The sequence below is a fragment of the Acomys minous genome (assembly GCF_964271855.1).
Source record: "Acomys minous genome assembly, chromosome: 1".
Lineage (NCBI taxonomy): Eukaryota > Metazoa > Chordata > Mammalia > Rodentia > Muridae > Acomys > Acomys minous.
This window is the reverse complement of record NC_140483.1, coordinates 53,186,960-53,211,211: the sequence shown is the minus strand read 5'-3', so window position 1 is coordinate 53,211,211 and position 24,252 is coordinate 53,186,960. Positions and strand designations below refer to the sequence as shown.

At 44.2% G+C, this 24,252-nt stretch overlaps 1 protein-coding gene and 1 long non-coding RNA gene across 3 annotated transcripts in view; one reads left to right on the top strand and one right to left on the bottom strand.

Moving 5' to 3' along the window:
* ZNF281 (zinc finger protein 281) overlaps positions 1-24,252 on the top strand; it is a 65,927-nt gene that overhangs the window by 36,483 nt on the left and 5,192 nt on the right. The window contains exon 2 of the mRNA XM_084778738.1: positions 22,701-22,742. Within this exon, the coding sequence (XP_084634864.1) occupies positions 22,723-22,742 (20 nt within the window). The 5' untranslated portion in view covers positions 22,701-22,722. The remainder of the gene's footprint in view (positions 1-22,700; positions 22,743-24,252) is intronic.
* On the bottom strand, positions 225-24,093 carry LOC311595904. 2 transcript variants are annotated; one of them, XR_014778607.1, is made up of 5 exons: positions 24,007-24,093; positions 23,760-23,829; positions 21,800-21,900; positions 18,015-18,176; positions 225-571 (listed from the first exon to the last, which is right to left on the bottom strand). It is a non-coding gene; the product is annotated as an uncharacterized lncRNA (long non-coding RNA). The 2 variants fall into 2 exon arrangements; XR_014778608.1 differs by lacking the exon at positions 23,760-23,829 and having other exon boundaries at positions 24,007-24,071.

Sequence of the window (24,252 nt, the reverse complement as noted above, 5' to 3'; positions counted from 1 at the left end):
GGCCAGCTGCTATAGAGGTTCAGATTCAGCCATTTCAGACACTTTGGGTTTGGCAATGACTGTGGTTTCCTCTCATTACCCACCTCAATGTCCCTTGCATTATTTCATGTCCTACCTTCACCCTGTTGTATCACATAGACTTCAGGGCCCTTCCAGGTATGTATGTATGTATGTATGTATGTATGATCTATCTACTGTATGTTTGTATGACCATCAACATATATGTAAACACACACACAAAGAGAACTCACAGACCCGTGCTGTTCTTTACTGTTTCTTGAGGGTTGTCTGTGATTTAACATATCCAGAGACCGTGCTGGGATTTCTGAGCAAATCAGAAGCCTGTAGATGCCCTCCTGGGTGAATTCCGTCAAGGGAACTTAAAATGTATTTATGAAATGATGGAATGAGTTGATCAAGTAGTTGGGAAAATATATTTGGCTAGTTGAAGGCGGACCGAACTCTTGTAGTCAGTCACAGTGGTTTGTATCTGTAATCCCAGCAGACTGGAGGTTGAAACAGGAAGATTGCCATGAATTCAAGGTTAGACAAAGGCACAAAGTGAGAGTGGCTAAAAAAGAAAAGAAAAAGAGAAACCAGCTATGGATATAGCTCAGTGGCAGAGCACTTGTCTGGCATGCACAGGACCCTGGGTTCAATCCCCAGCACTGATAAAAAACACCACCTCCCTTGATTCCAGTTTAGGTGCAATAAAAGCTCAACATTCAATATGAGAATTCCAGCGGTCAGATGGTGGTGCACGCCTGTTATCCCAGCACTCAGAGATTCCAGAGGCAGGTGGAGCTCTGTAAGTTCGAGGCCAGCCTGGTCTATGAAGTGAGTCCAGGACAGTCAAAGCTATACAGAGAAACCCTGTCTCAAAAAAACAAAAACAAACAAACAAACAGAAGAATTTTTACTTGCATTCGCTACTTTTTCACTGCTGTGACAAAGTTCCTGACAAAAGACGCTGACGGAAGGAAGGGTTTGTTCCAGTTCACGGCTTGAGCGTGTAGTCCACCAAGGCAGCAAAGACATCAAGGCCGCAGGACCCTGAGTGCAGGTCACATGTCATCTGCACTCAGGAATCAGAGTGAACTAGGCCTTCGGTTTCCCTCACTTCAGTCTGGGGTTTCAGCCCATGGGATAGTGCTGGAGTTCCTCTCAGTTAAACCATCTCTAGAAACACTTCACAAACATCCACAGAGGTCTGTCTCCTAGGTAAGTGTAAATCCCATTTATAATTTAAAGGTGATAGTCGAGATTAATTTCATGGTAGTGAAAAACACCAGTCACAGAAGGCCATATAATTTATGATCTTTCTATTTGTGAAATGTCTAGAACAAAGAAATCCACAGAGCCACCCCCCACCCCCCACGCCCGCCATGGGCCTGGAGAGATGGCTTAGCAGTTGAGAGCACAGACTGCTGCTTTTCTAGAGGACCTGGGTTCAATTCCCAGCACCCACATGGCAGCTCAGAAGATTGTTTGTAACCCCAAGATCTGACACCCTCACACTGTAATACATGCAGGCAAAACACCAATGCACATAAAATAAATTATTAAAAAAAAAAAAAAAGAAAAAAGAAAAAGAAAAAGAAATCCACAGAGACAGAAAGTGGATTAGGGGTGCTTAGGCCTGGGGTCCAAGGGGCTGGAGGTGGATGGTGAGGATAGAGAGGCTAGGGAGCGGTGATAGCTAAATGGTTAAAACCAACAACAACAAAGGCCAATTTTTTTTTTTTTTTTTTTTTTTTTTTTTTTTACAAAGGCCAATTTTTAAAATGTACTGGAAGTGTTCATATCATCGTAAGATGTTACAAAAAGAATTCTAAAATAGTTTTTAAAGAAAACACTGCAACCAAGCAAATGGTCCTATAACAGTCTGTCTTAGTCTCAGTCATAACTGAGAATATCTGGGAATAAACAGGATATGATTCTGGAAATCATCCATCAATATCAGGTTTCATAAAAGAGTAAGGTGGCAGGAAGTTCAAGGTTGTATTTTTCTGGCAAGATCCTGCAGTATAATTATAATTCTTTGATAGATAATTAAGGCTAAATTAATGTACTATGGCAAGCAGAAACCGTATTCTTTCGTGACATCCGAACAAAGGTTTGAATATATTCTGATCAAAGTGCTTTGAGATCTTTTGATTAAAACCCTGCTATTACTAAAGATACAGGGGGAAATGGTCACACTGGTTTTAGTCAACAGCCAGAATTAACTGCTCCTAATATAAGGCAGTCTTCAATAGTTAGAGTAGCTCAGAGGCCAAGAGTAAACTGAAATAATACATTGCTAAAGCAACCAGTTGGGCCTGAGAGATGGCTCAGTGGTTAAGAAAACTGACTTTCTTCCAGAGGACCTGAGTTTGATTCCTGGTACCCACATGGGTGATCACAACCATCTGTAACTCCAGTTCCAGGGGATCTGATACCTTCTTCTGATCTCCAAGGACGTGGGGCACCCACATGCTGCACAGACTTACGTGCAGACAAATAGCCACCCCTGCAAAAATAAAATAAAAATAATTTAAAGCAAAAAGTTATATCTATTTTGTTTTTCTTAAGGCTTTTAAATTTTATTTTATTGTTTTATATGTATGTACAAGTATGTTTATCTGTGTACCACATGTATGCCCGGTGCCTGCAGAGACCAGAAGAGGCCTCTGGATCCCCTAAACTGGAGTTACAGACAGCCGTCAGCTGCCATGTGGTTGCTGGGAATTGAACCTGGGTCATTTGGGAGAGTGGCCAGTTCTCTTAACTGCCAAGCTACCTCTCCAACCCCAAGGCTTTTAATTTTTAAAAAATATTTATTTATTTATTTATTGTATATGAGTGCTTTATTTGAAGAAGAGGGCATCACATCACATTATAGATAGTTGTGAGCCACTATGTGGTTGCTGGGTATTGAACTCAGGACCTCTGGAAGAGCAGGTGGTGATCTTCACCACTGAGCCATTTCTCCAGTCCCAAGGCTTTTAATTTTTAGAGCCATTGAAAGAAGGTGAGATGGCTTAATTGGTAACCTGAATTTGATCTCTGGAACTCAATGGTGAGAAGAGAAAAACAATTCTTGCAAATTGTCCTGTGACTACTATATGTACATGGCCTCTATCCCCAACAAAATAAACACACACACACATACACACACACACACACACACACACACACACACACACACACACACACACATAGCTGCAGGGTTTTTTTAAATGTGCATTGGTGTTTTGCCTGCTTGTATGTCTGTGTGGCAGTGTTGCATCCCCTTGATCTGGAGTTACAGACAGCTGTGAGCTGCCATGTGGATGCTAGGACTTGACCTGGGTCTTCTGGAAAAGCAGCAAATGCTCTTAACTGCTGCCCATCTCTCCAGTCCCAAATCCAAGCTGTTTTTTTTTTAAAGCCGTACAAATTTAAATTTTATAGACAAATGTCTGTTCAGAAGATTTCGACATAAAATTCCCAATGACTAAGTGGTGGGTGGAATAATCGTGGTTCTTATTCGCTGCATGATATCCGGGGAGTCTGCACAGATTTCTTTTCCCTCCATCCAAGAGAACTATTGCACCACAGAGGGAATGCCAGAGACCATCTTGCCCAAGGCCCCGTATCCGACAGTTCTGGCATCATCCTTCCGGAAGAGGGCAAGGGAGATGCCAGCGTCTAGTTGGCAGGCAAAACTGCCTCAGCCCTGTTCCTAAAGCTGCTTTTAGCAGGCTGTGTGCATCCCAGTTATCCCAGTACCAGGAGGCAGAGTCCAAAGCTGGATGTCAGCGATTGAGAGCGTGCCTAGCAGGCAGTGGCCCTGGGTTTGATCACACGTACACCTGTGTGCACACAGAGAGAGTTATAAAGCTAATGGGTTATACTGCCTGGACGGTCCACGGGGAGCCGTGTTTTTTTTTTTCCTAACATATGATAAACATGTGGTGCAGGAGATCCAACTGTAGCAAAGGCTCTGTGGTGAGGCGCAGACCCACCACCACTGCCCGCAGTGCCCACCCAGCCACTGAACTTCCCTCGCCTGGCCTTCTCCCTCTGCCTGCTGAAGGTGCTATGGTATTTTATAGTCACTGGGAGACTATTTCAGGAGATTACATTTTATAGCTGTCTTAACTAATCCTACTCATCGGGTGTAGAGACGAATGGGAATTTTCCCCTAACCTTTTATTTTGTTTCCATCTTTTATTCTCCCCCAAGGAAATTTCCTTTTTACAGGGAAGGGTGTTAAGAAGGGTTTGGTGCTTTTGAGGTGTTAAAGCCTCATAAGAGAATGTAATTTTAAACCCTGACTCAGACCAACCTAGGCAGAGGTGCCCTGAAAGATTGACATGGGTTCTCACAGAGTTCATCCACTCACTCCTTGTGCGCAGAGTCTGTGAGGCATTGCTAATGGAACAGGAACAACCTGTCCTCCGGCTCAGCTTTTGCCTCACCCAAGGTTCTCTCTCCCGCAACAAATATTTACTGAGCATCTACTACTTGTTACATCCTGAAACTACAGCTCTGACAGAATAGACCAAGTCTATACTCTTAGAGCTTAGAGACGTGGACAAGACAAACAATGAAAACAGAAAGCAAGCCGTGAGAAGGTAGCCCACAAACGCAACATCAGTTATGCTGGGAGGGCCCAGGTGGCTTCTTATGTCTCAGAGTCACTGCCTTCCCTTGTGGGAAGTCACTGCTTCCGCTAGAGTGACGGAAGTAGCAAATCCCAGGGCTCCTCCTGCCTGTACTCACCACATGCTAGTTCGCTTGGTGCTGGGAATAAAACTCAGGCTTGCAATGTGAGGACAAAATCACCTCCCTAATTGTAAAGTAAATGTGTGTGTTGATATGCCTGCTCATGGAGAGACCAGAGGTGGACATCAGTTGTCTTTTTTTTTTTTTAAAGATTAAAGTCTTGTCTACATAACTTTGGCTGCCCTGGAACTCGCTCCGTAGAACAGGCTGGCCTCAAGCACACAGAGATCAGTCGGCTTCTGCCTCCTGAGTGCTAAGGGATTAAAGGCATATGCCACCATCTCTGTAGCCTACTTTTTTTTTTTTTTTTGAGAAAAGGTTTCTCGTTGAACTGGAGCTCACTGGCTTCTGCTGGCAAGCTGCCCAGCAACCCTTGGCATCTGCATGTCTGTGACCTCCCTGCCCTCCACACAGGGGCTGCAGGCAGGCGCTGTTACATGGGTAGAATATCTGAAGTTTTACGTGATTTTTGCTTTGTAGTTTTACTGCCTGTTTTTGTTTGTTTGTTTGTTTTACAGTAGACAAAAAGTTTTAGATTTTATAAATGTTATGGGTATGGGTGCTCTGCCTGCATGCCCGTGTGCACTGTGTGAATGCAGTGCCCATGAAGGACAGGAAGAAGACATCAGATCACTTAGAACTTGAGTCACAGACAATCGTGAGCACCCATGTGGATGCTGAGACTTGAATGCTGGGTCCTCTCCAAGCGCTCCCAACAGCGGAGCCATCTCTCCAGACCCCATAAACAAGTATTTTTAAAGAGAGAAATTACGCTTTTAATAAAACAAACACGCAATACTAAGATGAAACAAGAGTGGTAGAATGTGACACTCTGGCTTCAGAGCCTACACCCAGCCACGGAGGCACAGTAGAATCTGTCAGTCCAGAAATACCCTGCTCTCCTGTGTGTGTGTGTGTGTGTGTGTGTGTGTGTGTGTGTGTGTGTGTGTGTGATGCGCACGCCTGGTGCCTGTGAAGGTCAGATCCTGTGGAATTGGAGTTACCGATGGTTGTGAGCCATATCATGGATTCTGGGAATTGAACCTCTCTCTTTGGGAAGAGTAATCTGCTCTTAACGAGTGAGCCGTCTCTCCAGCCCCTTCTTTCCTTTCCCAACCCCACAGTAACCAACTTGAGAGCACTCAGATTGTCACCCACAGTGCACTCGGAACAGACGTGTGCTCCCTCTCTCCAGTTCTCCTTACTGTAAATATTTCAATAGAGGACATGGGGCCAATTTATTTGTATGTCTAATTATTGGGTTAGAGCCACAGTCTTGCTATGTATAAAAAATGTGCTCATGGTTGTTATCCGTCTGGTACATGCCTTTCGTGTCCGTCAGCTTTTCTTCTCTGTGGGGAAACACCAAGACAGCTAACTCACAAGGAGGAATGCTGACTTTATGTCACAGCTCCAGAGCCTTCAATTCCTGCTCTGGTCCTCTGTGCAAGTAGCGTTTCCTGGTGGGGAGGGGCTCCAGAACAAAACTACCCAGCTAGCAGAAGCAAAGGAGTCAGAGCCAGGGGCCTGCGGTCCCAATCTCTTCAAGGACAGCCAGTCTCCCAGTGAGTCACCTCTCGTCCCGTCATGTCCCAGCTGTGCCACATGCCTTTAACATGTGGCTGTTGGGAGACACTTAGCCACCCTTCCTAGTCCTCCAATTCATACTTAAGTGTACAACATATATTCTTCTTAAAGAGGGTGAGAGAGCAGTGGAATTTATGTTGTAACTGTGCTTTGTAGACTTCTTTTTTAAAAATACATTATGAACACATTTGAATTGTAATTAAATTTTGTTGTAATTTTTCTCCACAGTTCATTTGTCTACAATGTATAGAATGTATTAGTTGACCTCATGGAATATGTTAGAAAAGTCACCAAAAATAACCTTAAGACTATTTTAAGGAAAAACACCGAGGAAGTGGTTTTTGGGATAGGATCACCCTTGTTGATTTTTCTCAAGATTGATCTGTGTCAGAATTCATGATCCTTCCCGTGAGAACATCCTAGACCCAGGAAGATCTGTCTTCCTGCTGTAAGCCGGCCTGGAACGGAATCCATAGAGGACGCGCCGCGCTCACATGTGTGTGGGAAACCGCGATAGTTCTGTTACCAAATAGGGAACCTGCTATAATTCTGTCGCAGTTATAGTTCTGAGGCTGAATATGGAACCTGCTATAATTCTGTCACTCTGTCACTGTAGTCTAAGGTGGAATAAGAATTTTAGCCACCACGTCATGCCACTGGAGAATGAATATTCAATTAGAAAAATTAAAACCTCCTCTCTATGGGTGGGGTGTGGTGATGCAGGTCTTTAGTCTCAGTACTAAGGAGGCAGAGGCAAGTGGATCTCTATGAGTTCATGATTGACACAGTGAGTTCCAGGCCAGCCAGGGCTACGTAAGGAGACCCTGTTTCTGAAACGAATAAATAAGGGCTGCAAAGACGGCTCAGTGGTTAGGAGCACGGACTGTCCTTCCAGAGGACCTGCGCTCAATGCCTAGCACTCCCATTGCAGCTCACCACCACATCTAACTCCAGCTCCAGAGGATCTGACACTCTCCTCTGGCTTTGGAGAGCACATGGTGCATAGACATATACTCAGTTAAATAAAGACACAAATTATAGACATCTAATGTTGTCTTCAACCCCAGGTGCTTCCAGGAGAGATCCTGTAATTTTTAATTTAAAAAAAGTATATGTAAGAGAAAAAAATTAAAGATATAAATTCTGTTGTTAATATTATTGTATTTATGAATTGAATAATATGATTTTTTTTTTTTAAAAAAGGAAGGGGAACAAAATTCAGAAGCTTGGTGGTGGTGGCACACACCTATCCCTGAGGAAGCAGAAGCAGGCGGATCTCTGTGAATTTGAGGCTGGCCTGACCTACAGGGCAAGTCCAGGACAGCAGAGCTACCCAGAGAAACTCTGTCTCAAAATACCAAAAAGAGAGAATTCAGACAACAACATTTTTTTTGGTGAGGTGGGGTGGAGGGGTGGGGGGTGTTTGCATGCGGGCACGCATGGGTGCACTAGCGCCACAAATGGGGTCTCTTTACTGTTTGCTGGTGCATCTGCCCCAAGAGCTTCTGGAGACAGTCCTGTGCCTGTCGCATCTCTCAGCACAGGAGCACCAGGTCTTCTGTGGTGCTACCATCTGCCTGACAAGCATTTTAAGGATTCAAACCTGGGTCCTTGAGCTCAGCAAGTTCTTTACCCACTGAGCCAACAACTCTCCATCAGCAAGGCAGAGTTTTTGAGAACTAAAACAGTATAACATAATCATTTTTTAAAAAGTGAATAATTGGGCATGCAGACTGTTTCCTGCTGCAAGACTATATACACATCCCAGCTTTGCCTGTGGACTTCGGAAGTCATTTCTGACCCCATAAGGGGCCGAATCCCATCTTCTAAGGCATTTTGTCCATCTGCTCACATGGGTGGGAAAATTCCCTTGCTATGAATAAACATGGTCCTACCTGAGGTCAGACTAAGCCTCTCTTTATCCAACATATGGTACTAAAGACCAGGGATGGGAAATTTGAACCCACTTACTAGAGATTCAAGGTCACCCATGGACAAACCTCCCTGGCTCTCATATGCTCATCCTGGCCTGAGCCCAAGAGGCCACCAGTTTCTCTCAGGGGCCTTTTCTAATTTTACTGTCTCCACCCTGTGTCACCTTGCTGTCGAGCCCTGACACAACCTGACCTTCTAGGCAGAGGGCCAGACTCATCCCAGCAGAACACATATACAGTGTAGCAGAACCACCCGGACAAGATAATAAAGGTGGACCCAACTCACAGGCGCCTTGGAGCTTCCTTCTGTCTCAAGACCTGCTCGGTTAAAGGCACCAGAGACTTAACACTGGTTGAGAAAGCTTGGCTGAGAATTCTAATCCTGGGAATGGTCTGCTGGCCTACTCAGCTGAAAGCCATGAGAACCACCTTTCGCTGGCCACGCTGCCTCTTAACCTTAGAATAGTAATGGTTGGGGACACCACTTTACTTTCCGCGCATGCTCACATTTTGAGACAGAGGATGCTCTGACCCTTGTTTTTGCCTTAATACTGGCCCCTGCCATGGGTCCCGAATTCTCCATCCTGAAGAACACACCCTCACCCTGGCTTCAGGCTAACCTAGAAAGCTCCATTTGGGAGACCCCCTACTTGTTCAGCTCTTGGCCCAAATTATGCATCTTGCAGAACTACCTAACTCTTTAAATCATGTACTTTTATAAATTTGATAAGAATAAAAATAAAAGCTGGCCAGTGGTGATGCATGCCTATAATCCTAGCACTTGGGAGGCAGAGGCCGGTGGATCTCCGAATTCAAGGACAGCCAGGGCTACACAGAGAAACCCTGTCTTGAAAACCCAAAAATTAAAAATAAATGTCCTCACTCATATGGATCTAGTGGCTGACACATATCCTAAAGATCGTCTCTCACAACAGATATTGGATAGCTCTTGGTGAGGGTGGGTGAAACAGGGTTTCTCTGTAATAACCTTGCCTGTCCTGGACTTACTTTTTTGACCAATCTGGCTGACCTTGAACTCACAGTGATCCTCCTGCCTCTGCCTCCATGAGTTTTGGTATTAAAAGGGTGCGCCATCATGCCTGAGTAGAAGTTGGATATCTCAAGCCTCGGATGAATGTCGTCATACTTAAAATCTTGTCACATGCCCCTTGTGGGAGAAAGGGCACATACAAATATATTTCTGAACATTTTAGAGCTAGCTATAATCCCAATATGTCACAAGAGTAACAGAGAAGAAAGTTTCAGCCTGACAGAGTCTGGCCTGACAAACGTATTCCAGAGAAGACCTTGCAGGGATGATTACAAAGGTTTCCTCGAGTAGTTCAACACGGCCTGCTGGAACCGTTATTCTATGTCCCCTTAAAGGATAAATTCCATGGACAACTCTTCCACATGTTTGATGCCTCTTACTATAGCAAGCCAGTAGGATCAGCTGCTCCTGAATTCAGCATTCAGAGGCAGAACCTACTTAGTCATTCAGAATAACTGTTACTTAATTTAACTGTAAAGCAAAAACCAGGAGAAGAATCCAACAAAAGCCTTTTCTTATTCCTCAGGACGGAACGTTCTTTCTCCTGCTGTAATATTATACTACAACTTTTGGAAGAGAGTGACTAATAGCCTGGGATTTGAGACAACTTAGTTACTATTTATGGTGTGGAGAGGTGAAGGCTTTACAGCGAGAAAAGCTACATTACGCTCAGCTGCTCACAGGGACATGGAATGGGCTGGGAGCGAGGTGGGGCGGGCCTCTGAAAACTGTTTCAATCTTCGGAGACTTTGGGTTGTTGAGCATAAAAATTTGTTGTAGCCAGGCCTGGCTGCACAAGCCTTTACTCCCAGCAGAAGCAGGTGGATCACTGTGAATTCCCAGGCCGCTCTGCTCTGTTGCTGGTTTTGTTTTCGGGGGCTGTTTGGTTGGTTTGGTGTTTTGTTTTGTTTTGTTTTTCTTTTCAGAGGCAGAGTTTCTTTGGGCAGCCCCAGTTGGTCTGGAACTTGCTATGTAGACCAGGCTGGCCTTAAACTCACAGAGATCTGCCTGCCCTTGCCTCCCAAGAGCTGGGATTAAAGACATGGGCCACCACTGCCCGAACAGGCTAGCCTGTTCTATATAGCAAGATCCAGGGTAGCTAGGACTACGTAGTGAGACCCTGTCCCCCTCCCCCCCAAAAAATCATAATATATTTAGATACATTCAGTTCGTTTTGTCTTTTTGTTGTTTTTTGTTTTTTGTTTTGTTTGTTTGTTGAATAAGGTTGTGTTCTGTTGCCTACATTAGCCCGGAACTTGGAATAAGCCGTCTTCCTACTCCTGAGTACTAAGATGGCAGCATGAGCCACGATGGCTGGTCAGTTTTATCTTAAAATTTAACTTTGAAAAGGGATAGATCAGATACAAGGTTAGTTAGGTTCATCTCATGAATCTATATTCACATTCTGTATCTAGAGTTTTGTGAATGTACATAACAGCAAATTTAATACCAGGCACGCCATGTGTCACAGAGTCCCTGGGTTTGGTGCAGCAGTCTGGAGACTAGGATTCTGAGTCAAATAACCCAAGTCATTTAAGCACTCAGTGTGCCGATGAGTGAGAACCCTCATCATGTACACGGGGGAGGGATGTCAGGGCAGCTTAGCAGCTTTATATGAGGACTCTGTCCCTCCACAGCCTTGCTTTGCTTCTGTCTCACATGTCAAGTCATAGTTGATGATGGCTTTGGTTGTTGAATTTTTCGATTGGCCATAGCAATTACCTAGTGGGTCTTTGTTTACAACAGCTTATGTGAGTCCCCGTCAGTGTCCATTCTGATCAGCCATTTGTCCCCACTGTGTTCTGTTACCAGTGACAAAATGGCACGCATGCCTATGCTCCTTGTCGTCTATATTTCTGTATGTAACGGGGAGTTAACAGCACCAGTCTTCTGGGAAGTTCTCAGGAACACAACAGGTTGTGAGGCTCCGCTGAAATGTTCAGTTCCTTTGTCAAGACTCTGGTCAATGTGTAGTAAAGCTCTTCTAACTCCAGTGACGGTCCAGGCTTGTAATGCACACACTTCATCACTAGGTAGCAGAGGATGGGCTGGGGAGACAGCTCAGCAGTTAGGAATGCTTGCAGCGCCTCCGAGTGACCTGAGGTTGGCTCCCGGCAGCCATTAGGGTGGCTCCTGGCAGCCATTAGGGTGGCTCCCAGCCACTTGTAGCTCCAGCTCCAGGGGATCTGATGGCCTTATCTGGCCCCCTGCTCAGTCCAGAGTGGGGACCCACTGAACACATGTGCCATTCACTCACACAGAAAGGCACGCATAAGTGAAAATATTTAAAATGAACCTTACAAAAAAATAGTAATTATCAGAGGAGCTACCCTAGATGAGTCAGATGTTTTAAATTTTGGTGTTTATAGAGGCTTTTTCTTTTTCTTCAAGACAGGGTTTCTCTGCTCTGGCTGTCCTGGAACTTGCTCTATAGATCAGACTGGCCTCGAACTCACAGAGACCCACCTAACTCTGTCTCCTGAATGCTGGTATTAAAGGTGCATGCTGCCACAACCAGGCTCACTATCAGCTTTTAAGGTGGTCTTAACACTTAGAATTCTTTTTAAAATGCTGCCAATTTTCCAGAGTAATTGACTACCTGTGGACTCAACGGAAAATATAAAGATTTTTGTCCACACCACATTTTTACCTTATAAACCCTTCTCACGTTATCTCTGGCCTAAAAGTGTCTTTCATTAGTTAATGGTGTTTCTCTTTTCCTTTAAAAAAAAATTACACTAATTTATTGATTGAGAGGTGTGTGTGTGTGGAGGTCAGAGGTCAATTTGTAGGAGTCAGTGTTTTCTTTCCCCAAATCAGATGCAAGGATCAAAGCAAACTCAGGTTGGCAGGGTTGATAGGCAAGCCCTTTAATCACTGACTCTTCTCACGGTCTCTTTTCCTGTAATAAGGCTCAGAATCTCAAGCTTCAGGGAGACCCTTTAATATTCTGTGTTGTGTTTTCCTCATGTTGGTGTTGCTTTTGTTGTTGTTTGTTTGTTTGTTTTGTTTTGTTTTTGAGACAGGGTCTCTCTGTGTAGCCTTGGCTGTTCTAGACCCGCGTTGTAGACCAGGCTGGTATTGAACTCACAGTGATCCGCCTGCCTCTGCCTCCTGAGTTCTGGGATCAAAGGTGTGTGCCACCACACCTGGCGTTGGTGTTGCTTTCAATTCTTACAAACAGATGTACTTATTTCCAATTCTTTCTACACTCTGAGTCCCAGGGATAAAACCCCAACCTTCAGGACTATTTCTATCCTCTCTTCTCCCTCCCCTGGTAGCTGCTGCTGCTTCTTCTAGTTCTTCTTCTTCTTCTTCTTCTTCTTCTTCTTCTTCTTCTTCTTCTTCTTCTTCTTCTTCTTCTTCTTCTTCTTCTTCATCTTTGTCATCTTCATCTCCTTCATCTTCTTCTGATTTTTTGAGACAGAGTTTCTCTGTGTAGCCTTGGCTGTCCTGGACTCCCTTTGTAGACCAGGCTGGCCTTGAACAGAGATCCGCCTGCCTCTGCCTCCTGAGTGTTGAGGTTACAGGCCCGCTCCACTGTGTCCAGCAGGCAGCAGCTTCTTATGTGGCCCTGCTTTTCTAACCACAAGACTGGCTAGACCCTATCTCAAAACACAAAACAGCTGGACCAGTAACAGAGCACTTCTCTAGCATGCATAAGACCCTCAGTTCCAGCCTCAATTAGTAAGAAAAAGTTTAAAACAGCCAACAACAACAAAATACAGATTCCTGAGGCCAACCAATTTAGAATCAGATCAAAGATAGGCTAAGAAGACACTTTAGTGTTTGGTTTTTTTTTTTTCCATTTAGCAAAACCATCGTGATGCCACAAAATGATCTCTCTGATTGTTCTTCAGTAATTTTAAGTTTAGTGAAGAATACAGTCTGTTCTTTGTTTTCTATTTTTTTGTTTTAATAATAGAATGAAGGTTTGTTATGTGTGTATTTGATAGTCCACGTCTATTTACCTTGCTTCAATAAGTAATGCCAAATATAACTGTTGACCAGAGAGATTTATATTGAACTGACTGCCACACAGCTCCCTGCAAAGTCACAGGGGACACAGGTATTGGAGAAAGACTTGACCAAAGACCACACTTGATTTAACTAAATCAACATTTCTTACCCTGCAGCCACTGACAAGCCAAGGTCACTGCAAATCTATGGCTTTGTTAGTTTGCTCTCGTCTGTTGGTGAGTTTTAGTCTATAGAACTCACTCAATACTCAGTTGACTGCTCTCTGTGTGTTGCCTCACCATGCTTTTAAAACTTCTGTTACCGAGGTCAGAGCACCAGTCCAACTCAAATCCTGGGGCTGTCACTTTCCAGCTTGGAGGCTTACATCCTCTGTGCTATCTGTCTAGTGTCTGTCTCTCTAGTGTGATCTGTAAAGTTGGGCCCTGCATCCTAGGTGAGGCATAGGTGATTGGAACAGTGTGCCGTAGTAAACACTGCTCCTCACCGGAATATTAGATACTTCAAGGGCAAGGTCAGTGTTCCGTTCATAACTCTATCTTTAGTGCCTTGACATATAGTAGCTACTCAAATATAAATAGAATGAATTGCTAAGTCCAGAATCCAGTGGCATTCTCAGGTCCTTTAGCATTTGATCGTACTGTGACAACCTATCCGTCACTCTTACAGCAATTACCTTGTCTGGATTGTTAAAGAGTCCTAAGCACTTTACAAATGCAATTTACAATTTACTTGATTCCCACCGCCAACTTTGCTCATCATGTATAGACAGTGAGACACAGAAACAAAGTAATCTAACTCTCCCAAGCATGAGTGGCTACTAAGGGCCAGAGTTAGGATTGGAAGGCAGGCAGTCTGCTTCCAGAATCTAAAGCCTTAGATCCCCTTTGCTTCTAAGCATTTCCCTCTGGTGAATTCTCACAATTGTTTCTATGCAAACAGCCAAACAACTCATTGCCCTGACTGATCTAGAACCTGCTGTGTAGACCAGACTGGACTAGAAACTCAGAGATCCACCTGCTTCTGCTTTCTGAGTGCAGGATTAAAGGCATGCGCCACCATGTCAGGCAGAAACATACTCTTTGTTTACCTAATTGCTTTGTCACTGTTCTGTTGTTGTTGTTGTTGTTTGTTTTTCTTTATGTTTATCTCTGAAGAGTTGAAACTTTCTAGAACTTTCTCAAAAGCCCTTTAAAAAAATAATTTATTTTATGTTTTGATGTGGGGATTTCAGATCCCTTGGTACTGGACTTACAGACAGTTGTGAGCTGGGTGCTGGGAATTGAACCAGGGTCCTTTGAAAGAGCAGATGGCGCTCTTAACTGCGAGCCATCTCCCCAGCCCCTCGAAAGCCTTCTTTTATTCACTTTAGTGATTTCCAGCTTTGACATCCATCTGCACCTTGGGGATTCCAAAGTCCATATCCCCTCCAAACATTCTGTCAGAGGCTCGCAGCATCACATTCACACTCAGAATGTCATTTTCTAAGTGCTCTGTCTTAACGATTCCATGGCTGTGATGAAACACCATGACCAAGAGAAAGAAAACTCAGGGAAGAGGGGGTTTATATCACTTGCATGTACTTATCACAGTTCATCGTCCAAGGCAGTCAGGGCAGGAACCTGGAAGGAGAGGCTACTGAGAAGCGCTGCGTGCTGGCTTGCTTTCCTTGCTTTGCACGGCCTGCTTTTTGTTGTTGTTGTTGTTGTTGTTATTTTGTTTCGTTTTTTCAAGACAGGGTTTCTTTGTCTAGCCTTGGCTGTCCTAGACTTGTAGACCAGGCCGACCTCTGCCTCCCTGAGTGCTGGAGTTAACAGCATGCACCACGCCCAGCTCTTATAGTACCCAGGACCACCAGCTGGAGGGTGGCCCCACCTACAATGGACTGGGCCCTCCCACATCAATCATTAATTAAGACAGTTCCCTACAGGCTTGCCTATAGGCTGCTCTTACGGAGACATTTTCTCCACAGAGCTTCCCTCCTCTTAGTTGACTCTAGCTTATGTCAAGTCGACATTGAAAACTAGGCAGCATACCTTCCAGTGAGCATGCGTGTCTTTCTATTTAATTATGTAGGCAGACAGTACCGTTACCCAGCGCAACACAGAAATCCAGAATCCCGCAGTGTACCCTGGCTCTGTCCCAGCCGTGCCCCATGATGTTAGCATCCATACCCAGTGTACACTTTGTAGTCACCTCAACTCCCCACCACCTGATTTCTGATCCTCTTACAGCTCTACCACCTTAACGGGTCACCTGGCCTCTAAGCAGGGCCCCCTCAGAGCGCCTCCACAGCTGGGTGTCTGCTGTTTTTTTCTGACAGCGCTTGAGAGGCTCGTGCTCAGCCACACAGCTACACGCTCAGCCCCCTCTCTTCTTAAAGAATAGCCGAGCTCTTTACACAGCATCCTAGACCTTCACAACCCGATCCTTTTCCCCTCTGCAGTTTTACTTCCCTCCCGTCTTCTCCAAACATTGTGCCCTGGCACCCCTGAGCTCCCTCAGGGTGGGCATGCACTGTGTGCCCTCTGTGCTTTGCTCCTGCAGGCTCTTTCTCTGAAATGTTCTTCTTCTGGGGCCTGTCTGATCACTCCACCTCCTCTTTCAACAATCAGATCTTCAGAAACTGTTATCATCTCAAACGCTCAACACAAAGGAGGCAGCCACTCACCAGATTTAACTTCCTTTGTACAACCCACTCTCTTCCCCTGGAAAGACTGATAAGTGCTTCACTGTATGACTAGCTCCTGTAAACACACTCTCTCTCTCTCTCTCTCTCTCTCTCTGTGTGTGTGTGTGTGTGTGTGTGTGTATGTGTTGCATGCACAGGAGTGTGTGGGTGTGTGCTCAGGCACATGCAGGCCAGGCTAGGATTTGAGGGTCTTCCTCGATCACTTTCCATACCTTGTTGCCTAGAGACAGAGCTTCTCACTGGACTGGAAGTAGGCTGACGGGCCATGGAACTCTCAGGATTTGCAGGTCTCCACTGTCCCCAGAGCCCTAAAGCTGGTGTTACGGGAACACATCACTGGCTTTTATGTTGGCGCTAGGAATTCAGACTCAGATCTTTGTAGTTATAGATCGAAGCTCTTGCCTCAGAGCCATTTCCCTAACCCTGTTTGTTCTAGTCTTCCAGTTGGAAGAGTGCTTGCCTGTCATGCATGAATTTCTGGCCTTGATCTCCAGCACTCCATAAAACTAGGGCTGGTTGTAAATGTGTGTAATCTTAGCACTCAGGAGGCTGAGACAGGACCATGTGTTTGAGGCTTCCTAGGCACCACATAGACTCTGTCTACACACACACACACACACACACACACACACACACACACACACACACACACACGCCTGCATGCGGGGGTGCTTCTAGACTGATTTAAAGTAGATTTTTGTTTGATTTGTTGAGACAGGGTTTCTCTGTATAGCCCTGTCTGTCCTGGAACTCACTCTGTAGACCAGGCTGGCCTAGAACTCAGAGACTGACCTGCCTCCCAAGAGCTGGAATAAGACCTTGCACTACCACTTCCTGACTTAAAGTCGAGTTATTTTTAGATGGATTTATTCTATGTGTATTTTATAGACATATACATATAATGATAAAATTACTGATTGTTATTTTGTGCCTTTCTCCAAATCTCTGATTTCTTTCAGATTTTATTTTTAACTGTCCTATTATTTGTGTGTTTACCCCTTTAAACAGTTTCACATCCCAGTTTCAATTACCCATGGTTAGCCCCAGTCCAAAAATATTAAATGAAAAAATTACAGAAATAAACAATTCACGAATTTAAAATTGTGTGCTATCCTATGTAGTATGATGAAAAAAATCTAATTCTGTTTTTTATGTATAGAAGTTTTTTTCCTGCATGTGTGTCTGTGTACCCCCTGGGTGTCAGAACTCCTGAAACTGAAGTTACAGATGGTTGTGAGCTGCTGTGTGGGTGCTGGGACTTGAACCATGATCCTCTCCTGAAGAGCAGGTAGTGCTCTTAACTGCTGATCTACCTCTCCAGGCCCCGCGTGATAAATCGTGAGTAATTTTGGCCCAGATGAGAATCCTTGCTTGGTTGTGAGTCAATTGGTTATCCTAGTTGTCAGGTTCCGGGTCCTGGCTTCTGTAACAACAGTCTCCTCTGAGATTAGGTCGTTGCATTCTGCAGGGAGCTCCTTAAGCAGGGAAGGCATCACATTTAGACCCTCAGTCAGGCAGAGCCTGTCTTCTGGGTTTACAGTAGCAAGATACAGTATATGAGATGGTCTCAACCCTAGGTTGGTAACACTGGTGTGTCTTTCTAGTTTTCCTGGCTGGCTTGTTTCTGACTGGCCTCCTACACTGTCATGCTCCCCACTAGGAAGCCAATGGCCCTCCGCTGAGCACCTTTGTGTATCCTTCCCTGTTTACTCCCTTAGACCTGGATTAAGAAAAGGAAACGTTTTGTTTTACAAAGATGAGCACACAGGGTCTCAAAATGGCTTCTATTAGGTAAATAAAAGTCTGAAGACCCTTAGCTTAATCCCTGGAACCCATATGGTAGAAGAGACTCCCACAAATTGACCTCTGACCTCAACATGTGCATGTGATCCCCTGCCCCCCCCACTACACAAAATAACTAAATAAGAACATGTAACATCTTCCTCTGTTTTTGTTTTATTGTTGTTTTTCATTTAGCTTTGTAGTTAGTAAACATAGCTTTAGCCATTGTACTACTTGCCTGTTCTCAGGGATGAAGACGTCACAATTTATTCAGCCATCTATTTGTTGAGAGGCATTTAAGTATGTCTGCTTCTGTGCCCAGGGCTTCAAGAATAACTTCAAACGTACAGATTTGTGCATTGATGCTTTTGTTTCCACCAGACGTAGCCCTCAACAGGAACTATTTATAGAAAGTAGGTTAGAACATGACTTATTTTTAAAAAAAAAAGGGTATACAGAGATGCCATACAGTCAAAGAAATTCAGAAAATGATGCTGGGTGTGGTAGCACATGCTTGTAATCTCAGTTCTTGAGAGACTGAAGCAGGAAGAAAGATCCTTGGTCTTATGATCAAGGCCAGCCAGGCCTCCAGAAAAAAAAAAAAAGACTTTGTCTCAAACAAAAACAAACAAGAGAACAAAAACAAACCCACAAACAAAAACTCAAAGAAACTAAGAAAATGGTAATAATATCTGACCCTGTGGGTACCTAGCAGTCTTTGTTGGGCAAGGTGTTTCCTAGCAACTAGAAGGGACGCATCACTGAATGAGAATTCATAAGCCAATAACAGAAGACAGGACCTGGCCTGTAGCTTGAGAATCCTTCTTACAAAGCAAGTTTCCTGTTTCGCTTGCTAGCCTAGAAGGGAAGCTGGGTTGTTTGAAGCGCTATGAACGGGCACCGGAGCTCCTGATTCTGTGAGCTGCTCAGACTTTGAAGTGACTAGCATGTGATACAGGAGGCAAAAAAAGCCAGCTAGAAAATTAAGGCTGAGCTGCAATGTGGAGAGTGTGTCTCCAAAAGCGGAAGCCAAGCTGGACGTGGTGTTGGTGTGATCCTAGCATTCAGCAAGCAGAGGCAAAAGGCAGTAAGATTGCAGGTTGCAGGCTAGCCTGGACTACATAGTAAGAGCCTATCTCAACAGGCCAAGAGTTACTTGCCGAGTATATTTGAGGTCCTGGGATGCATTTATGTAAGTTATTTACATCTTGGCACGTCCAGACACTGTGGATGGACATGCCTGTGGATTTCCTGGTGGGAAGCACCCCTCAGGTGCTTTTCATTCTGGAGATGTGGCAGAGTTATAGCAGTGACTGTGTAGCAGGACAGAATGTTGTGGTGGGAGTTCCTGAAAGCTCAGTGCTGGTTAAGGAGTGAGTGTTGGTTCCCTCCAGCACTTTTCTTTTTCTTTCTTTCTTTCTTTCTCTTTCTTTCTTTCTTTCTTTCCTTCCTTCCTTTCCTTCTGTCTGTCTGTCTGTCTTTCCATCCATCCTTCCTTCCTTCATTCCTTTCCTTTCTTTTTGGTTCTTCGAGACAGGGTTTCTCTGTGTAGTCTTGGCTGTCCTGGACTCAATTTGTAGATCAGGCTGGCCTCAAACTCACAGAGATCCGCCTGCCTCTGCCTTCCTTAGTACTGGGATTAAAGGCGTGCGCCACTGCGCCCAGCTTCTCCAGCTCTTCTTAAAGGTATTTTTCTCTGCTGGATATAAATTCAACTAATCATATGGCTCCAGATGCTCATGTACAAATGTCCCTGCTTGATTCTTTCTCTGGAGAAGCTATGATGTGTTTGCAGCACTGGGGGTTATGAAGCGCTACAGAGTTGGGTGTCAGTAATGTGTAGAACTGCCAGCAGCTGGTGACGCTGTACAAGGCCTACAAATGGATGAGTACTCTTACTAAGGTTTCACCTTCCCCTCCTGTGGCAGCATCAGGAAGATGCCTTAAGAGCATCGCAGAACCCCTGTGGTGTCTTTGCTTGTCTGTCCTCTGTGGAGTCGGCTTGGCATACTATGAGTGTATATCTGTTGAGTGGGAGAATAAATAAGGGGAAAAATAAAACCTTGAAGGTTGAAACGGCCTGTATCCAAAATCCATTTTCAGTTTAGATCCTATTTTCAAAAAAGAGAGGAGTAAACACACTATGATTTAAAATAGGGAACAGAGGCAGAAGCTCTGTGCTGAATACATGAGGAAAACTCTCTCTCTCTCTCTCTCTCTCTCTCTCTCTCTCTCTCTCTCTCTCTCCCAATCTCTCTCATTTTGTTTTCGGAAACAAATTTCTCTGTATAACCTTGCCTGTCCTAGAACTAGCTCTGTAGACCAGATTGGCCTGGAACTCAGAGATCCGCCTGCCTCTGCCTCCCAAAATGCTGGGATTAAAGGCATGCACCACCATGCCCAGCCCATGATTTTCTCTTAACCCTTCCCTTAGAGAAAACTGGCCTTACAAAATTACATATAAATTACATGTATGTTACTAGATTTATTTGATTTTCAAACTATGGTTTCTAATAGAGAATTCACTCATAACAAATATTATGGATGTTTTATTTACTGAGGAGCTAATTTAATGCACAAAGTAAAATATTCCTGTTTCATCGATAATATTTGTGTGACCTGGGCCGAGTGGCCGGACTCCGTGGGTAAATATGCTTGGTCTTAAAGCCTGATCACCTGAATCTGACTCATGAAACCCACACGGTGGAGGAAGAGGACTACGGCTACCACCTGCCGCTGTGGCACACCACATAAACACAGTTTTAAACAAACGTGTGAGCTTGAAGAGGGATTCTTAGCTGGGGCCCCCACCTGTGCTGAACCATCTTGCTGGACTGGCAATCGTTTTTATTCACTTTCATATACTAAGATGTTTAGGTTTTGTTTATTTGTCTGTTTTGTTTGGAGACAGTTTCACTACATAGTGATGACAGGCCTTGGACTCACTAAGTACAAGAGCCTTGCTTTGAACTCACAGAGATCTGCCTGCCTCTGGGTCTCGAGTGCTATGATTAAAGGCCACCACACCTGGCCCAATAGTTTTATGTTTAAGAGAGATGTTTAATTTGTATTTTACAATTATTCTTATTTTTACTGGTACTGGGGATTAAACCTAGGGTTTACACCCTATATCACCAGTCCTTCCTGTCTGTGTGTGTGTGTATGTTTGTTTGTTTTATTCTGAAGCAGGATTTCCTTAAATTAACCAATTGGCCTTAAACTTTCGGTTCTTCTGTCTTAACCTCTACAGTAGCTGGTATTTCAGGCCTGCACCCCTGGGACCAGCTCATTTGTATTTTGAAATGAATTTAACACTTCCAAGCTAAAGACTAGTAAACATATCTAGAATATAATTAAGTTGTAGCATGAAAGCTGATAATGTAAAGTTTCATCTTAACTCAGAGTTACAGATGAGCAAAAGCTTGCCCTTCCCCGAGAGCCCTGTGCATGCTAAGTGCACATTCTACCATAAGTAATATCCCAGCCCCTTTAAGGCTTAATTTTAGGAACTGGAGAGACGGCTCTACAGGTAAGAATACTGGCTACTCTCCCAGAGGACCTGGGTTCAAGTCCCAGCACACATTGGTTCGCAAATGTCTAAGTCCACTTCCAGGGAATATGATATCCTCTTCTGGTCTCCTTGGCACCAGGCATGCACACGGTACACATGCATACAGGAAGGCAAGACAATCATGCCCACAAAATAAAGTTTAAGAGTCTAGCCTGCTGTTGGTAGTCCACGCCTTCAGTCTCATCACTTGGGAGGCAGAGTCAGGTGGATCTCCATGAGTTCTAGGACAACCTGGTCTACATAGAGAGATCTTGGCTCAAACAAACACTCTTTTAAACAATTAAGCGTTATTTTTTAAAGTCATTTATACTTCCGGGTGTCGGGGCTTAAGCCTGTGATTTTAGTACTTGAAAGGCAGAATAGGAAGGAATGAGTTAAAGGCCAGCCTTGGCTGTATAGCGAGACTCTGTTGCAAACAGACAATTCATGTTTATCGTTTTTTGAAGACTTACTTTATGTGAATGAATTTTCGTCCTTATCCACATTTGCATGTGTACCATGTGAACACCAGTGGGATCCCTCGGGTGGGGGTTGGGAATTGAATCCGGATCCTCTGCAAGAGCAACAAATGTTCTTTAGCTGCTGTACTATGGCCCCTTTTATCTAAGTTTCTCTCTTTAGTTTTGAGGAATTTAAGGCGGTTGGCTGTTTTTGGGGGTGCTGGGGTTCAAGGCTTACCAACAGTAGGCAATCACAGTAGCATTGAACTATATCCCTAACCCACAGTGTTTAATCTTTCAATTATTTTATAATTTCATAGCTTCAAAGATTATAACAAACCTACTGAAGGTGCTGCAGCCCAAAACAGTGCTTAAAAATACTACTATGAACCAGGCATGGTGGCGCACGCCTTTAATCCCAGCACTCGGGAGGCAGAGGCAGGCAGAGCGCTATGAGTTCTAGGACAGCCTGGCCTACAAAGTGAGTCTAGGACAGCCAAGACTACACAGAGAAACCCTGTCTGGAAAAACAAAACAAAACAAAACAAATACTACTGTGTAGTGCTATCTCAAGTATTACTTTGATGACATCCTGAGTTTAAGTTTTTAGTCACCCAGCTACCTTCCAGAAACTGACATGTTGAGTTCCCTAAATACTATTCCACGTAGCTGGGCTGCTATTTTTATTTTCTATCACTAAAGAATTGAATGGCACAACCAGTGTAAGCGATGCGCTGGTGTGTTACCGTATAAATGCTCAAGGTACAACTTCTAATGGTGAAAAACGGGAAAATAAATCGACCTTGATGAAGTGTGTCTTCTTTTGCCTGTTCTCAGGAAAGTTTATTTCAGGCATTTCCACTGCTGGAATGATTAGCGTTAACAGCTTTTCCCCCTCCATTTTATTTTACAGGGTCTCTTCATCTTCCTGATATATGGGGTGCACAACACAGAGGTAAGTCTGCTTGGAGTAGCTCAAGGCTGACAGAGTGAATGAGAGAAAATGACAGGTTTCTTATCTTGATAACTGAAGAACAAAGTTGGCTTTCATATGAGTGTCCTACTGCCCTTCATGCTTGGACTGGCTTATATGCATCCAGCTTACTATTAAACACTGACACCCTGAAAGGGACAGCCTCATTTCTCACTGGCATTGACTAATATTTTATTCCTGCCTGAAGTTTTGAATTTTCAGGCTTTAACACTTAGCTATACCTGACAGTGTCAAGAAGTAACTTAAATGCAGTTGCATGAGGTTAGAAAGGTACAGTGAGTGCCTCATCAAACTACCCATAAAATACAGTTTCAAGTTTTTCACACAGGCTGAGAGAGGCCTGTGGTAGTAAATTATAATCTTTATGATTTTAATTTTGAAATTTCTCAGGGAGGTTATGTAATTCCAAGAAGTAATTTCAAGAAACACTATGAAAAAAATGGACATGTAATTTCTTTAAGGAAACACACTATGTACAAAACTATCCAGCTCCATTTATTAAAAATGACTATGATGTATACATATTGCTAGGAAAGTTCCTGGTTTAGATTTGTGCATGTTCGCTTAAAGTTAGTGCCTAATGCTCTATATAAATATTTATTTGGTTTTGTTGATAGAATGTTTAATTTTAAGATTGTACCCAATTTACCCCAAATGAATGATGAGCGATTTTTCTTTTCAAGTTTCTAGGCACTCCCTACTGGAAGGGTGGGAAGGGTGGGGTACGTATCCCAGCAGAGAACTTAGAAGGGAACCATGGACAGAATTTTTTACAAAGCAGACTAGATAGCGAGCAACATGATAAGAGCAAACTCAGCCAACTGAGAAAGTAACTGTGGCATTTAAATACTGTGGCATTTGATGATGCAGTGTGTGGGGGCGTGTTTTACAGGAAGGATGCTCCTGGAATTACACGTGGTTTCCCTTTGCCATAGCCTTCAGGTAGGTTGGCAGGGAGACAAATTTTTGCAACGGTACCTCAATGGCTGTCTCAAAGAAGGCTCCTCCTTTGTAAAAAGCAAACCCACGCGTTGTTACTGTCCCCACTCTGAAAGGAAGGAGTAACAGGTATCTAATCAATACTATTACGAGTTTAATGCTTTCAGACAGAATCACAGCTGCTTTAAAGAATCCTTTTCCAGGTTTCATTTTGATATTCAATACTTGGATTGCAAACACTAAAGCGAAAAAAAAAAAGCCACAGTTAAACCCTCAGTTTCTCTACCTTCCTCAACCCCTTTCTCTGCGGCTCCCACGCCACGCTGCAACACGCTCTCCCGGCGTCCCCTGACTTCCCGCCCCTCGGGTTCCACCTCCTGAGCGTCTTTTCCCCCAGAAACCCTCAGCCACTTTCTGCCCCTGGGCGCAGCCACCAATCACATGCCCTCGCTGTGGAAGCCCCTCCGCCGTCGGGCTCTAAGACCCCGCCCCTCCTGCCCAGCCCCCAGCAGCTCCGCCCAACCGCCCCCTT